The 17249-nt window shown below is 34.9% G+C and overlaps 1 protein-coding gene across 1 annotated transcript in view; it reads right to left on the minus strand.

The window, feature by feature from the left end:
* Nucleotides 1-290: 290 nt before the first annotated feature.
* Nucleotides 291-17249, minus strand: part of PLEKHA5 (pleckstrin homology domain containing A5) — a 65552-nt gene continuing 48593 nt past the window's right edge. Inside the window, exons 18-26 of the mRNA XM_084290808.1 lie at nt 16672-16860; nt 15961-16078; nt 11980-12095; nt 10553-10762; nt 7864-8025; nt 6409-6536; nt 5417-5562; nt 4082-4186; nt 291-1071 (exon numbers count right to left, since the gene is read on the minus strand). Coding sequence (XP_084146934.1) covers nt 4092-4186; nt 5417-5562; nt 6409-6536; nt 7864-8025; nt 10553-10762; nt 11980-12095; nt 15961-16078; nt 16672-16860 — 1164 coding nt within the window. The 3' untranslated portion in view covers nt 291-1071; nt 4082-4091. The remainder of the gene's footprint in view (nt 1072-4081; nt 4187-5416; nt 5563-6408; nt 6537-7863; nt 8026-10552; nt 10763-11979; nt 12096-15960; nt 16079-16671; nt 16861-17249) is intronic.

Genomic DNA, 17249 nt, shown 5'->3' on the forward strand with positions numbered 1-17249 from the left:
CAGTCTCATGTTGTCTTTTTGTTGTGTGTTGCAGCCTTTTTCTTTCCCATAGAGGAAGACTGGAATCTCTTAAGAGTCTGTCACTGCTACTCTGGTTGACAGGTGATGTCGCCAATGAGATAAGAATCGTTGCATTCCCCACATCAAAAGGTGGAACACACTGTATGACATCTGTTTGCTGGAAGAAATACTAACCATAGAAGTCCTTAAGAACATCAACATTTATTTAATATGATATAAAAGAAATGAGATATGAACAATCGTATCTGAACAGTAAGTGGTTTCTTATACTTACATCGTATGTGCTCATTGTATAGTATATACACAATGAACATAATTACATTTTTACACAAACTAAGCACTGGATTGAAAACCTGCTTATTGCTGTACACACCCTAACCCAAAGGAAAAGCCCAGTACCTCAAACTACCTACACTCCATTTTATTTAAGAAAAAGTAAGCACTAACATTAATGTATTTGTTGACAGAAGTGTGGCAGTAACTGCTGACTTTGCAACCTGACCAAGAAGTAATTACAGCAGAAACAGGACATATTTTACTAAGCAATAATAAAAATGGCACATTTTAAATATATCTATATGCATATATATATATAAAAATTTTACAAATAAAATGTTAAAACAATAAATTGTAGTGTTTAAAAAGTGTAAAACAGGTTTAGTGGTGATATGTAAAATTAACTTATGCATCTAAAAGAAGCAAAAAAGTAAACTTATATGATCCGTAATTAAAAGAATGTTAATTCTGGAAAACAAAGTTCTGACTGTAGGCTGCACATTAAAAAGAGCCTTTATTTTATGTGCACAGAAATCATAGCAGCAAGCTGGTATCAGGAGAACAATCTGAAGGTTGTTGAGTGTACATGTGGGCCATTAAAGCTCTCTTGGAATAAACATTTTCCAGGAAGTGATAAAATGATGCTCTGTGGCCAAAAGCATCAGTACTATGAATTTCATAGATTTAAAATATACTGTACAATATCTTCTCACATTTCCGTCGGTCAGGTCCATACATCTCAGGCATGAATTGTTTCAACAGAAGCCATTAGTGCTGGAAGACAGACATAGATCGAGTTACTCTATTTCAGCAACAACAGAATATTGTATAAAATAACTCCTGGGATTAAACACAGCATGGAATTTCTGACCTCATCCTAGCAGGAGTTATCAGTGATGTAGAACATCATGAAGTATTTTAGGTATAAGTTGTTTCCAACATCAGTTTTCCTGATCATTCTCTGACATCAAGAAGCAGAAGTAAGCTTTTTTTAAAATTTATGCAACTTTGTATGAAAACCCAGTCTGAGAGTTTTATCTTGTTTTACATAACTATCTCCCAACATTTTTAATATAAAAACAGTAATAGTATCCATGACCCTAACTGTTTTGACAAATGACAGGTACAATTTGAAAAGGGAAGCAACTTTATTTGAGTGCTAAACTGTGATGTTAGTGTAGCTGTGAAGTGCTCTGAAGTTCAAGTGCTCCACCCAGAGATTGCTGCATTTTGGCTATTGCTGAAATGACTTCTAAAAATAGCTTTTAACAGTTTGTTAGTAGAAGTGTTTGAGCTTTAGATACAGGTGCTGCTTAAAATTTCATTATCCCTCCATTACTCAGTGTAAATGTAATGCTTAAAAAACAACAGTGGAATGCACCCAGATTCTCTTCTGCAAAGTAAGAGCCGTAACAAAGAAAGTAGCTTTGTGTTAATGGGTTTTTCCTGAATCTTAGGATATCCTATGCCACCAATTTCCTATGCCAAATTCTCCTGGCATTGTGCCAAGAGTATCATTTTACTAATTGACCGTACAAGCTAAATATAGGTATTATTTCATTATTTTCTGAAATCTACCATACATTTTCCAGATGCTGTGTATGAACAGGACTGATCCCACAGCTCTGAATTTCCCTCCAGTGCATAGTGTTTCTTGCATTTGAGAGACACCAAATTCTTGTACATTAAAAGACCTATCTTTCAGCACTGCACAATACTGGAATGGCAGCCACAGAAGGCAAGGGGCAGTAAATGCTGCAGGCAAGCAGACTATGCCCCTTACATCTTCTGTGTATACTAGGCCCTGCTCGTGGATTGAATTTGTTTTGGAGCTCCAAGGAAACAACCAACAGAAGCATCAAGCGCACCAAAGAAATGGGGAATGCACATGCACATTGTTGAATAGTTTTTCTAACTCAATTCAAACACTGAACAGCCAAAAGGGATATATTTTAATTTCTGAAATCCTTGCTTCATTATAGCTGTGCATATATAAGCAGAGCATTAGTTTTACAACTACCATCCCAGATGCTCTGTTTTGCCATAAGCATAACAATACAATTATATTGTTGCAAAAAGTAATGTAGAATCATACTTAACATGGAAATGTTATACCTACAGCACTACCTGTGAGGCTACATCACACTGTGGGACGTCAAGGCTAAGGCATTTAATTACAAAGCAGATCACAATAGAAGTGATTCATTTTTGCTAATCTCACATTTAGCATAAATACTTTAAAATAAATTTGCTAATCTGATCACTGGAGCTGATGACAAAAGGTGAAAGCTACTTAATGCAACTGGTAAAAAAAAAAAAAAAGTTCTGGTGAAGGTACAGGTTGCTTTCCCTTTCAAGGCAGGTGTGCTGTAACTACAGAAAGAATTCAGCAGTGCAGTTTCAGTCACACTACTGACCTGAAACTAAGTTGACAGGGGAATATTTGTCCTAGTTAAAAATAATATGCATAAAAATGCATAAGCATATACAGTAGAATTAAAAAACTATTAACACAAATCAGTGTTTCCAGAAAAACTGAACAGTCCCACTTTTTTTTTTTAAATAGTTCCACAACAATGCTTTTGAATAAAAGTACAATAATACAAACTAAATTTAATTATGGCAGACTGCATCCAGTAGGAAGAAAGGAACATTGGTGTCAGTATTGAATGTAGTCTTTTCATGCAAAACAAGAAAAAAATGAAAATATCTCCCCCCCCCTTTTTTTTTTTTTTTTTTAAAGAATATTAATAGTTTCCCGCATGTAGTTCATGTAAATAAGACGTTTAAGATGACTAATAAGTCTAATTTTGCTAAGATGAAAACTTGGCAATGCAGGCTGGGCAGTAAATAAGAAAATGTATTTTCAGATCTCCCAATGGTAAGTGACTGGAAACATCTCAAATTTAAAGTTTTCTTAAGTTGCATTAGCTATGGCATTTAATGTTATCATTGAAACAAAGCTCATTCTTTTAGTAGAAAGCTTACCTAAACAGTTACTTCCTGACAACAAAATGTTGATTTAAATGCTGGCAAAGTGCTGAAGTGTCTCCATTGATATCATATTAATTCGTTTAAACACTTGTATAAACAAATATGCTTCCTTATATTACCACTTCCATTTATTGAGTAGGTAACACTACAGGTAGGAACATGTAAATCTAGCCAAACTCATGCTTTGTAACTTCCTAGAAAACACCTAAGATGAAGGGAGAGAAGCTGTGTAGAGCTATCTATACAGAAAGAAAAAAAATACAGTTTTGTAATTGTTACATTTTCATCCACCCTTAATTTTTTCCCCTTCCTGTTTGCTACACTTCATTCATCCATGCACTAAGCCATAAACTCTCTGGACTATTAGACCACTCCCTCTTATGCATCACTAAGAGATCCAGCTCTAGTTGCCCATTACCCAGACTGAAGTATCAAGATTCATTTGTATCTGAGCAATGATGTTCACAGCATAATTGGGTATCTGTTTTTTAGTAGCTTAGGTCTCTCATGTAATACAAATTCTCTTACCTTGCCAGTTGTGGAGAATGTGCTTGATAAGCCAATTAGTCCTTTCTTTTTGTATTTTAATATAGTATACATTACTTGCAAGCAAGTCAGTACATTTCTTTGTTTTGTTTTCTGGTTAATTTATATTCAACATTGTAGACACCTTTGTGTGTCTCTTGCCAAATACTGTCTACAGACATTTCTCAGAAGGATAACAACAATATAAACACTCAGAAAAAAAATATTAGAGAAATGGCAGGAGGGGTGGGGAAAAAAGACGTACTTCTCTGTAACTATACACACATGAAATGTGATCCTTCTGTGAGCTGTGGTTGTGTAGATGGAGCTGGTGACAATAACGATTCTGGTGAAGAAGGCAAACTTTTCACTGCGAGTCATACAGCAAGATAAATAAGAAAACAAGTTACAGAAGGCAAAAGCTAGCTGGCCTGAAATCATGATTTCAAGCCATAATAAATATAAGATTGACAATCATAATTTAAAACCATAATACGTATAAACAGAAATAAATGGAAGTTACACAAGTTAAGACTTCAGATCTGATCAACACAATGAGTACAACTTCAGGGGAGAAGACAGCTGTTCTCAACAAAGATAATTTCTTTCAAGAAAGAAAACATCCCAGGAAAGACTCAGGCCTTTACAAGACTAAAAGAACCTCTCAGGAACAAACAACAGACACATGAATGCTGATGTGTTATGTTACAAAGAGGAAAAAATATGTATAATTTAACTACCTGGGACACTTCCAGACCCACTTTTATATCCCAGCACAGATTAACTAAGCATTTGTTATTCTGCCTGGCACTATACAGTGCATTGTTAAATGGTTCTGGTTTTGATTATCAAGTCACAGAAAGGATTGCTGACTGCACTGCAAAGGTCCAGGTCACCTTTTATGCCCATATATTGAACCATTTGCTTTACTTAACCATTCCCATCACCAAATACCTTAATAACGTCTTAAATTCTATTATCTTCCTCCTCTCCTACCTGCTCCCCACTCATTTTTCTCTTTGCAAACAATTTTGCTTTACTCCAGCTTTTCATTCTAGCAAAATACACCACCAAATGTTTTACCAGTCAGATAGTATCTCCTGTTTCCTCATCTGTTCCTTCTTCTGAAAAGATGACCAACCTGATCTTTTACTTGCTAGTTGAAAATCTACAGAGTATATTGGAAACTTTCAGATTCCTCAATCTGTGCAAACCTGACGCCATCCCTGGCTAGGATGTAAAGGTAAATAGTCTACACATATCCAAGACTGAGGTGGTGTTCTACAAGATGAACAGGGAGGGATTTGCTCCAACCAAATCCAATAATAATATGACTCAATTTCTGGCAATAGTCAATTAATTCCCTGAATTAAATGCAACCACAAAATCTACATTAAAACCTCAGAAAAATGGAATTTCTGTAGTTATCTCGTGGGAATCTACTTTTCCCTGTGTTATAAAAACATATGCACAGCACCTAGACTAGCTCAGAACTTTCAATTCAGAACGGTTTCAGAGCATCAAAAGACATGTAAAACTTGATATCATTGTGATGATATGTAATGTATAATTTGTGCTTTAGTCAAATGTTTTTCCATACCTGCTGTTGCCTGATTTCCTTTTGAAGACTGTGCTGCTAATTCAAACGGAGAGATAATCCCTCCTTGCTCTTGAACACTAACTACTTCACTTTCTTCTGAACTGGTTTTGGGTTTGTGGTTTGTAACTGTGGTTACGCTCTGCAAGCTGATTGAAAAAAAGCACAGCATTTAGAACTCGCTCGAACTTAACTTCAGGTGTTAACCACTGATGAGTTAAAATTCAATTTTCTTCTGTTAACAGAAAAAAAGTTGCAGTAGGCAAATTTGTGTAAAATAAATTAAATATGTATTTTCAAACACATCTACCCTATAAGGTTAGACTTAAAAAAAAACACCCTAGAAACCAAATTCCCTTCTTTTACATAGCCATACTGTTTCCCACTGCATGATACCTATTTTGATGAAGCATGCTATGAGATAGTTATGATCTGATGTAAGAACCCACTTAGGGTCTGCAGTGTAACTGTAGAATCTGTACAGCTTAAAATAATGTTATGAAACATTAAAGAGTAACATTCAAAACACAAGATTTGTCTAGTTCTGTAATATTCCGAAACTGTGATGTAAAGGTTAAAGCAGGAGGTATAAACTAAACTGTTTAACCTGTTCATAAATGTGATGTTTTCCTAAATGTCAGTAATGAAAAGCTTATTATAGAAGCTCTGGATGAAGCTTTTATAATAAACTGATAAAGCTTGAACTGATGTTACCGAACACATTTTTTAAGGTAAAGCAAGATTATGAACATATTCTATAACTGAGACAATACCTGAAAATAAGCATCTCCCCTCCCACCAACTCATCACCTCTTACTGAATCTTGGCAGGGAGTTAGGTTTCTCACTAGATTTCTCTATAGGTGAACCACTCAAAAACATAAATATACCTTATAAGTATTTACAACAGTATTTCATTAGTTGCTTGGTATGTTCAACTAATAAATGCAATATGTAAGTTTAAAATAGCCTCTGAACATCTTGTTTTGTTTTTACCTTATATCACCATCATGTGTTTTATCCAATTTATTATTATTTTCCTTTTCTGCTTTCTCTTCATTATTCACGTCTTTTGAGTCAGATACAACATGTGTATCTGATAAAATATCACCAGTTTTTGTCAGCTATAAAAAAAAATTGAAATCATGAAACAGAAAGCTGTAACACACAGTGGTAGATAAGAAATACAGTATCAGGAAACAGTTTTATTAACAGACAAATTTTGCCATCATGTATACTTAGTAACTCAGAATTACATACCTTAAGAATTTTTTTTTTAATCAATACCATTCAGGTTAATAGAGTTATCCTGAAACTTATACCAGAGGCAATGGGCAGGGCTTGCCTTAATAACTTTCAGAACTTATCTGAACTCTTCAGATTGTAGCCTGCCTAAATTTTGTATGCTATATGCTATCCTGCTCTTCAGAATGCCAGAGATTCCAGCAACTGGAGTACATTGCAGAGGAGCTTGAATTGGATACCTGAGGTCTGATTAGATATAATTGGTATTAGTGTATTACATAATACTCCTTTAAGGGATTTGCATACTTAACATAAAACAGTAGACTCTCAAAAGAGAGTATTCTTGAAGAATAATAACGAATGCTAGGTATTTGATTTTTATCTGTAAGAAATGTTTTAAAATAGCTAAATATAAAATCGGAAAGCAAAAGGAAAAATAAGGGAAGAAAAATACAGATTGAAAAAGAAAAACTTACACACAAAGAGATTAAAAAAACATGACACTGCAAGTAGGATATAACTATGTGGAAATACTTTCTGTAATCTGTTCTTCACAGTCAGTTTGCTTTTGCTTAGTGTTCAGGGCACTTCACTACCAGAAACACCAACGTAACTCACTGTCAATTGAATCTGAGACTATTTCAAGACAGAAATAAATCTGATGACCAAACAGCATGAACTACAGTTACTGCCTAGTTCCATGTATAAATTGCTGTGTCAGCTTTATTCTGCTTCCTGTAAAGTATTTGGTGCACTAAAGCCGAGCAAACAAAAAAGTCATATGTATTAAATGATCATAAAAAAATACACACACAATGATTATTAAAGATGTATCAGTAGTGGGTTTGTTTCCGAAGATGTAAAGACCATAATTTTGTCATTTTCCAGTCAATCAAGATAGTAACAGATAATTTGAAATTAATTGAAGTTAATTTAAAATTCAATAAAATTAATTTGAAATTAAAGTTAATTTGATATTAAGATGAAATTTAGGAAGGCTATATATAAAATAGTTCAATTTCTAGGCTACAGACAGATATGAAACTGTTTTGCACTGCTCTATAGAACATTTGTTTATATAAAAGATATCTTAATCTTCCATGCAAAGGAATTTTGCTTGATCTCCCACACTGAGGTCTGTGTTTAAAAATATTTTTCTATTGAAAGACAGGCTGATGAACAGTTCAATTAAGGACAGTTTAGTACCTCTTTAGAAAAACCCAAATTATGTTCTTGTTCTCCATCATGCTTTAGTTGTGCTGCTTCTTCTCCAGGACTTCCATTATTTTTTTTCAAATTATTATCTTTACTGGTGCTCTCCAGTTCCTTTAGCATGTTACTAGATACATTATCATCCTTTTTCCGATTCTGTGGAACAAAATTGATATGCAAATGTGTACTCTTAAAAAGTTATTACCGTTTCAGTTCTGAGTCTTGTGCTGTGCTAAAAAAAACTACTTAAACATCTGATCTCAAAACAATCTTTTACATGACATTCCACTACAAAAGACACCACAATACAATATATTTTTTTTTAAACTTAGAATTTTCTAATTTTTATACTTCCTAAAGCAATCAACCTAACCATTTTTTTCTCTTCAACACTATTGCACTTTTTTCCCACCCATAAAAATCCCCAGCATTTCTATCTTCTGAAACTACGTTCATATTTAGCTTAGTAACACACAGGTTTAGCAGTATTCTTATTTGCGTTCATAGGCACTGATATTTTTTAAAAATACTTTTTCCTGGTTAAAAAAAAAAAAAAACAGATGGATAAAAATATGCTCCTAGTGCAAAATTCACAGTGCGCTCGTATGCTCATTCACCAACTGTCTTGGGTATCTTCCAAGCCTATGCTGTTAACTGATTTAACAGAGGACAATATAACATCTGATAACGGCAGAGTATGATCAAAAAAAATATTCTAACCAAGATATTATTCCTAAAAAAAACCAAAACAACACACAACAAAAAAAACCACCAACACACGCAAACACTACACATAGAATACAGAATACATGTGAACATTATGTACGTGTATATATATTACACTGTGTATAACTAAAGTTCATACAAGTCAAATCAAACTAAGTACTAGGATGAATACCAATAACAATTTCTTAGCAACTTGCTTTAGTATTTTGGTAATAATTAAAAAATTACATAATAGACCGTTTATAAAATGTGTTTTTCCTTTTATTCTTCAAAAAAAATCAGCTGAAAAAACTTCCAGCAGTTAAACGCCACTGCATTAATTTCCTGTATAAAAATGAATAGTCACAAAAATTATACTTTTAAAAATAAGAACTATTGCTACAGTATAATACCTCCTTTTGGGGCCTTCTGACAAATTCCCTTCTGGACGGACAGAAGTTGTCATAGGAAAATGGTTTTGTATCATGGACAAATAGCCAAATACTCAATTCAGACATGCTCCCATTTATTCTCTAAATTTTTCTTCTCAGCTCATCCACACAGCACTGATTTTGCACAGAAGATTGAAGAACATGCTGAGATGAACAACATCCTTTTGAATTCTGCATAGCACGTAGTGCTGCCACTAAGGATTTGACCACTTTCTCACTGTGCTTCCAATGTGCTGGCAAACCAGGTATGACACATACGACTAGTTTGCTCATATGGAGGTATGAAATAACTGAGGAAGGTGTTGAGGCTAGTGACACATGTGAAAACTACTAAAAGAAACATCTGCAAAGTTTTGTACTTCCTCTTCTTGAGAAAGGTAATGTTAATTACAAAAAAAATAAAATAATGGAGGAGCCACCCCCTTCCTATGTGGCATTCCTGATGTCATCCCAAATGCAGATGTTCTAATGTAAAAGGAAAACTTGAATTTTCAGTGTCTTCTGGGCATCCAGTATTATTGAATGAACTTTTGTATAGCTCTAATAGCAATTTAGCATGCTCAGAGGAAAAAATAAAACGCTAAGATTTATTTTATTGACCTCTAAATCGTGCATTACATTTAATGTCTAGGTGAAACAGATGTTAAAATATGTACAAAACATAAAAGATGGTATTCACATGTAACTGTAAAAAAAAGACAGCGTGATCTGAAGGAAAAAAAAAAGTATATCAGAGGATGAAAGAGGTAACTCCTTGAAGCTATTCAAAATGAGAACTAACTTCCTAACTCGACAGTTAAAAAGTAGCAGTAAAACCTACTACGCTGAACCTATTTTATTTTTGTTTTTGTCATGAGGTTTGTTGGTTGGTTTTTTTTTTTTTTGGTAACCTCTCCCTCTCTCCCCACCCTTATGCATTTAATGAACTCAATGCTTTGCCTTAAATGTTTAAGAATGAGTGAAAAACAAAAGTGAAAGTTTTATTTTTATGTATTTAAGGGTTCAAAAACCACAGCTAGAGTGCACCATTATAAATATGGTAATGCATAATAGCATAGTAAAGAGCTACCATTATAAATAAACATGCCTATCTAGAAATGTTTTATAAATCATTTTACTGATGTTTGAATATATTACATGACAGAAAATCTTCATAATTTACACATCAAATGAATCATAATCATCCCTGATATTACTTTTAGTCACAGAGATTGCAATTTGATGTTTTTTGCAAAATTTGACAACAAACATAACTTGTTAACAAACAGCACAATGCACAATCAAACGTGTAGATTTGAACTACTTATTTTCCAAAAAGAAAGGTGATTTCTATTATCATTAGGTATTAACATGAAGATTGTCATCTCCCTCTGTTGTGTCTGACAGAGAGTCGTGACTGTCATTTTATATGAACAATCGCGAATAGACAGGTACGTATCGTATCACGTGACTTTGGAACCAGAATTACTCCTTTTTTTTATTTTATTATTGAGCCTATTAAACGTTTTGAAGAACTTGGGACCAACCTGTGCTGATTTGAATGGATTATCTCTTACAAAAGACAGACTCTGTGAAGGTGACTGGTCTGAAACACCAATAATATTTAGTCCTTTTCTCTTTTCTCTCAGGCAAGCTTGTTGGTGTCTTTTTATTCTTTCCATCTGTTCCTCCACAGTCATTCGAGGACGTGTGCTTTCTGCAAGACACAACTGCTCCACTGCACTTCTTGGTCTTTCCTTAAATGGAAGGATATATAGATTTTTTTAAGAGCAAGCTTCTAAACTGTTTAGCGTATCAGAAAAGGTCACCTAATAATAATTAAAAAACAGAAGAATAGTGGGCAAGTAAAGATTTCCTATGTATGCAAAGAAAGCACAAGAACCAATGATTAATAAACACAAACATTCGAATGCACTTTTTTAAACAGTGACATTGTAACCAATGATAAACATCAAGAGAATAGGCAGATGCTTTCTCCAAGTCTTCCTTTGAAGCTGAAATAACTTACCAGACATTATACCAAAGCAACACAAGTTACTTGATTGAGACAGAAATGTAGCTGAAATTTAATGATCAAGGACATTTATCTAATATTTATCTAATATTCACTTCTACCTTTTAATTCCAAGAAAAAGTACAGCTGGACAATATTTAATGGCAAGTGCAGGCTGAAACAAACTAAATTTAGCACCACTTAGAATACATAGTTCTAAGAACTGCATTACTCTTGAAATAACAATGATTTTAGTTGTATTCCTGAAATTCACTGTTTTTCAAACGGCTGCATTCAGTACATTCATAACAACTGATTTCACTTCTGAAGTGAATTGTTTCTCCAGTTGACACCCTCTCTCCTCCACCATTTTTCCTACTTCTCCTCTTCTGTTCATGTTACAAAAGTTTTTCCCCCTTTTGCCTGAACTACATACGTCTGCCTTCTGCCCAGAGACAACAGAACTCTCTAACCTGAAATTCCATGCTTATTACTCACTTACCACTTCATTTTCTGTCTGCTTTAGTTTTAGCCCAGATCATTCTAGTAATAACAAACAAAAGGGCATTTATTATACAGAGGTTGATAAGTTTCTCCAGACCCCAAATTTGTCTTTCAAAAGTTTTAGTCTAAGACGCTTCTTGTCCTTTCAGCTCAAGGGTGAACTTCAGTTTTCAGTTGCTTAGTAGATTTATCACTACCATTTAGTTCTTTGCCAGCTTCAGTGTAACGAAATCTCTGTGCAGTTTAACATACATGACCTTTACAATTTTGTCATTCTTTCTACAGCTGTCTCCATTAACCTAGTATAACCTAGTATATTATATCTTACTTTACAACGCAGTGATTTTTATCTAAAGGAAATTAAAAAGGTAACTACAACTTTTAAAGTAACTACAGAAATTAAACTTAGAAATTAGCACATCACTATCCATCAACACTTAATTCATTTTAAAGTACCGTTCTTAGATCTATCTTCTTATTCTTCCTTAAAGTGACATAGGATGCTATTGTTGAAGACTCTGGAGTTGGTGATTTGGTTCTGGGTGGTACAACTCCCACAGGAAAATGTGAGCCTGTGAAATAGTAAAGCAATATGCTAAGCACTACACAAAACATCACCAAAACAGAACACTTTTCTAGAACACTGTTTGTCAGCCTTGGAAACTAAAACTTACGCCTAACTCTGATGCCATTTGAGGTACACAGGCAGATGACTAGCTCTAGGCATGAGGTTAGGCTGAGAAATCCATAGTTAACTACTGTGCATGGCATGAGAAATTGCTGGACACGAAAATAGCAGTGAAAAACTGACAAAAATTGGACAGCACTGTGTGTAGTGGCTGGATTTCACAGATGGTTAAGAGAGAATTGCGTGAAAGATGGCCAGACTTCAGAGATAACTGGAAGGCAGTATTTGGGACTATATGTGGAATACAATTTGCAAGGTCAGCAGTATCTAGGTAACCATGTCAGTACAACCATTTAAGGTGTTGAAATAGCATTGAAAATTTTAAAAGTATCAAAGTGGGACTAATGAAAAACAACCCACCCATAATAACTTTTTTTCATGTGGGAACAAACTAATGCTGAGAAAAGGAGAGTGCAAGGCAGATGGGAAAGAATAGGCACAGAATAATACAGAAGAGGGGCATATAGAAAGGGTTAGCATCACACAAGCAAGCTGTTTGTCAGTATGCTTATCTGACCAAGCCCTGTGCCTGATTATTACATCTGTCCTATCTCATATTAAACTTTATTCCTATGTATTTTCCATGTGAGTAGGCTTTCCCTTCTGTGTATGAGTGCCAAGAGATGCTAGTCACCTTCGAGCCAGGCTAGCTTTCCAGTAGGGTAAGAGGAGTGGGAGACAGCTATAGAGAGATCATAGGTCTGGGGCCAGAGATGGCAAAGACTGAAGGTCTGCAGGCTGGCTTCCAGAGAGGCCATAGGTCTGGACCTGCTATCCAGGAGGACTCTGTTGTCTATGTGAGATCCTGACAAACTTAAGGCAGTAAGCAGGATACAAGATGTGGGAGTCAGCTGTCAAGAGATTTTAGGTCTGAGATGTGGATACTGGAGAAACTCAGAGTCGACTGCTGGAGGGACTACAGGTCTGGCCACGTCCTGGAGAGGGACCCACTGTTGTGTGCACATGTGCTTATATCTATATGGGTATAAGGTCAGCTAACAAGCTTCGTGTCTCATCCGGGGGCAAGTGAGAACAGGGTCATGCTATATGTGGTGTTCCACTTTTTTTGAGTGCTGTTTTTGTTTATGCAGTGCTTGCAATGGCCCTGATCTCAAATCTGTTGTTCGGTTGTGGTTAGCTGTGTCTGTTCAGTTTGTGTGCTTTTGCATGGAGGGAGCATGTACTCTGCCTCGCAGCTCATTGTACGTAGGGACAGGGAGCTGTAGTACCCAGGCTGTGTCTGGCTGGGAGCTGAGAATATTTTGTTTCCTGATGTCCACCACACATTCAGCCTCTCCTAGTAATAACCTACTACTGGAGTTTTTCTACTTAGAGAACCCTTGCCAAAATGTAATTAAGCTAGTAGAAAACTGAAGTTAAGACCTACCAAAATATATATATACATATAATTAGATAACGCATGCTTCATTTTTCCTGCTTGATACATAAAGGAAATCAAATTAAAAAAAAATGTTTTCTTGCTGTTTTTGCCTAAAATAATAAATGTGTCTTCTCTGATAGCCAAATTATTTTTCCCAATTTTTCCTGAAGTCACAGAGATTTCAGGGGATTGACTGACTCAGTGAAGGCTCAACTGTGTCTCCAAACTGTTCAATAGGCTGACAAAGTAGTCTGCAGTTATTTGAATGCCAAACACATTATTCAAAACACAAACAACAGTACATTAAACAACAGTTTGTGTCTCCTTTACACATGAAAAGGATAAAACACAGCTTAAGTCCATTTTCCATTTGTGTCACCTTTATGTGCCACTCAGGTCATAAATATTCCTTTGCTTGCAGAGAGCTGCAAGGGTTACTTTACATAGCCCCATTAAAACTTTTCTCTTTGATTGTTGACACTTGAAAAGAGAGGGAAATGGCTGACAGAAGAAACATGAGGAGTGTCTAGTACAGTAACACGCACAACAAACTAGAAAAACATTTTAGAAGTTTCCTCTGAAATTTACTTAGTTTCCTATTTTGGATGCTTAGTTGTGTACTTTGGATACGCCATTTAAGCATGACTTCTTAACACAACAAGAACAGAAAATTTCAGATATGAACTCTGAGTTTGCTTCCTTTTCAGCTTACAAACTGTTAAAATAGAACGGCATAAAAATGTTTGTTGAAACAGCACATGGTTATAATGGCATATGCACTACAAAACACCACCACCACAGGAATGGTTTAATTTTTTCTACTGCATCATGTTGTTATAAGTGAATAAACAGAACGTGAAAATATCCACCAGAAAATTCACATGTTCAGAAGTGTGAACCAGATGATAAAATACTGCTATGATTAACCCACTTCACTCTGTTTTTTATGAAGATAAATAGCCTCCACTTACTTGCTACCAACTGCAGCTATTCTCTCCCCCAACCCCAGATATTATTTATATTAGAAGAATTTCTATTTTTGGTTCCCTTACTGACGGCTGTTTTACTGAAAAATAGAAAGCAGACTAGGTTGCTCAAGAATTGTCAGTTAGCTTTATATAGTCACCATAGGTTTTCTTGCAGTGTCTTTAAAATTAACTTCCCTTTTCTTGTAAATATCTATAAATAGATACACTGTAGGTCAATAAAACCTACACACATTGTCAGAAAGGCAACTACCTCAATTTAGGTGGCTGATGACTAGTAAATCTCAGACTAAACCTCGCATTTTTCACTACCAAGTTAAAAGAGATTTAATAACTGCTCCAAGTGAACATTGTACCTCAGCAAATACCATACTCAAACTAAATTGAGTAATAGTCTGGTAAACACAAGCTTAATTGTATCATCTGTCATAGGGTCATTCACATTGTTTTGCACCCAAAATGTACACTATCTTTAGTTTTAAAAGCCTGTGTAACTGATCTGATGAAAGTAATATCCTTAAATGATCATTGTTCTTGGGTCAAATTCTCAAACTGTTACACCAACCTGCTACAGATGCACTTTGCTCAACTAAGAGAAGCCATTGATCTTGCTGGCACTGGCAACATTGATCATTATGGAAAAAAAGGAGCAAGCTTAGGTATTCTGAAAGCTCTTAGTATGGTTTTTGGATAGTGCTCAAACTGCTTTTCCTGGAGTCACCTTTAACAAACTATTCTGTGTGTTTTAACAAACAGAATTGAGGAGCACTTCCTGGTAAAAGACTCTACCAAGCAATTAGTAGCTTTTATAGAAGCTAGATGAAGAGAAGAATCTAAAGTATTTAGCAACTGCAAAGACCTTTATTGTCTGTACACTCCAGGGTCATGATCATTATTCCTATTATATCAGAGGACAGAAGGCAATTCAACAATTACAAGATTAAAAAAAGAAAAAGACATTGTTTCCCTGCGTTATAAGAGTCTGAAAATTCTCTGGTGCTGCCTTTTTGGACGTTCCAGTGACATAACATTGGGAGCTTGATTCAAAAACTGAATAATTGTTCAAGGGCATGAACATAAAATGGGTAATTGTTCAGGGGAACGGTGTGTGGGGAATGTGAGTGATGTGATTAGACATGGTGTCAATAAGGATTTCAGGGTTGTTGGTGAGTATAATGTTTGATTTTTCTGTGGTGTAATTGACTGAAATCTTTCTCGTCATACAATTAAATGATTATTTTATTGTGGGAGTTGTTTCATCATATTAAGAAATGGACAGGCTACAAAAATAAAAAGGATGAAATAGCTTCTGTAGCAGTTAAAGCTTTGTATTCCTTGTGAAAAAGACAGAAAGGTCACAAACAACACTCCTGGGGACAAACCTTTAGCTGTAGATTCTGATTCTGACATTTGTTCTGTTTTTTCTTCACCATTAGATTCATCCACTTCAGCTACAGTAGTTAACTCTGGTTCACTCTTATAAAGCCTATAATCAGGACCCTGAAGAATGACAAGTTATGAGGTAAATAAACTGGTGTTTTTGTACAAGCATTTATGTCTTAAGACTCAAAACAGTTATTTTGCGATGAGACTGCTCACTTCAGGACAATAGCTCATTGTTCAACTACTATTGCAGTATTTCTTTGTAATTAATTTGAGTAACATTTGCAGACTTTCAGAAATTGCAGAAAAACTGCCATAAAAATATGAAGGGCCTTTTTTTTTTATTGAAATGATCTGGAAAAAACTGTACAAGACTTCAGCAAAACCTGATTCTGAGGCTAGAGTTTTCATAAAAGCTCATGAGTCGAAAAGTGTGATTTTCTGAAATTTACTCAGACACACAATGCACATATTTAAGTCTTAAGACTTTTTAAAAAATATACACAGAATATATGACAGGAAATGACAGGAAAATATGAAATGTAAATGACGGAGCTATAAGTAAAACCAAGTAGCAAAAAGTAAAAATGCAAAAAAAAAAAAAAAAAAGAAAAAAAAAAAAAAAGTAGCCAGATGGCAAAATGAAATTTGTGACTGTGCAAAGGAAGGGGAAATGCTTCAAGAACAACGTGGCAGTTTAAGCCACTTACACAGTGAGATCCATTTCTCTGATATCCTTGAACTTGGTGAATCTTCTTTTCTTCTGGCAGATGTACTGGGCCCCTGCTATAACAGAGCAAGGAGCTGCTATCACTGGGCAGAGGGGGGATTATGGGAGGATGCTCTGTAAAGTCATAGGACCGAGGGAGTGGAGGACGAGGTGGGACTACTTCCTCTTCCTAAAGATTGTAGAATAGTCACCTTATTTAGATGTGCACACCTGTTACAGTTATTTATAACTTAAAAATAAAAAAAAATTATATTACCATAGCTACACCAGCTATAGATTTTAGAATTAAAGGGACAATGTCACACTAAAATAGAAGCCAAGACAGGATTTTTTTATTTATTAATTACTACCATGTAGATTGAAATACATCAACAGCTTCAGTATTCAGCTTATGAAGGTATTCATTTCTGTTACCTACACTTTCTGTTGGACATGTATGAATGCTGAATCATCATTTGAAAAATTAAATTCTGTATCTTTTCAAGGATTTGTATATATATGAGTCTTTCAAAAAGTTCTAAAAACCATACATATATTTTCACATACTTTTAACAACCA

This window comes from Netta rufina, assembly GCF_964035555.1.
Source record: "Netta rufina genome assembly, chromosome: 1".
NCBI lineage: Eukaryota > Metazoa > Chordata > Aves > Anseriformes > Anatidae > Netta > Netta rufina.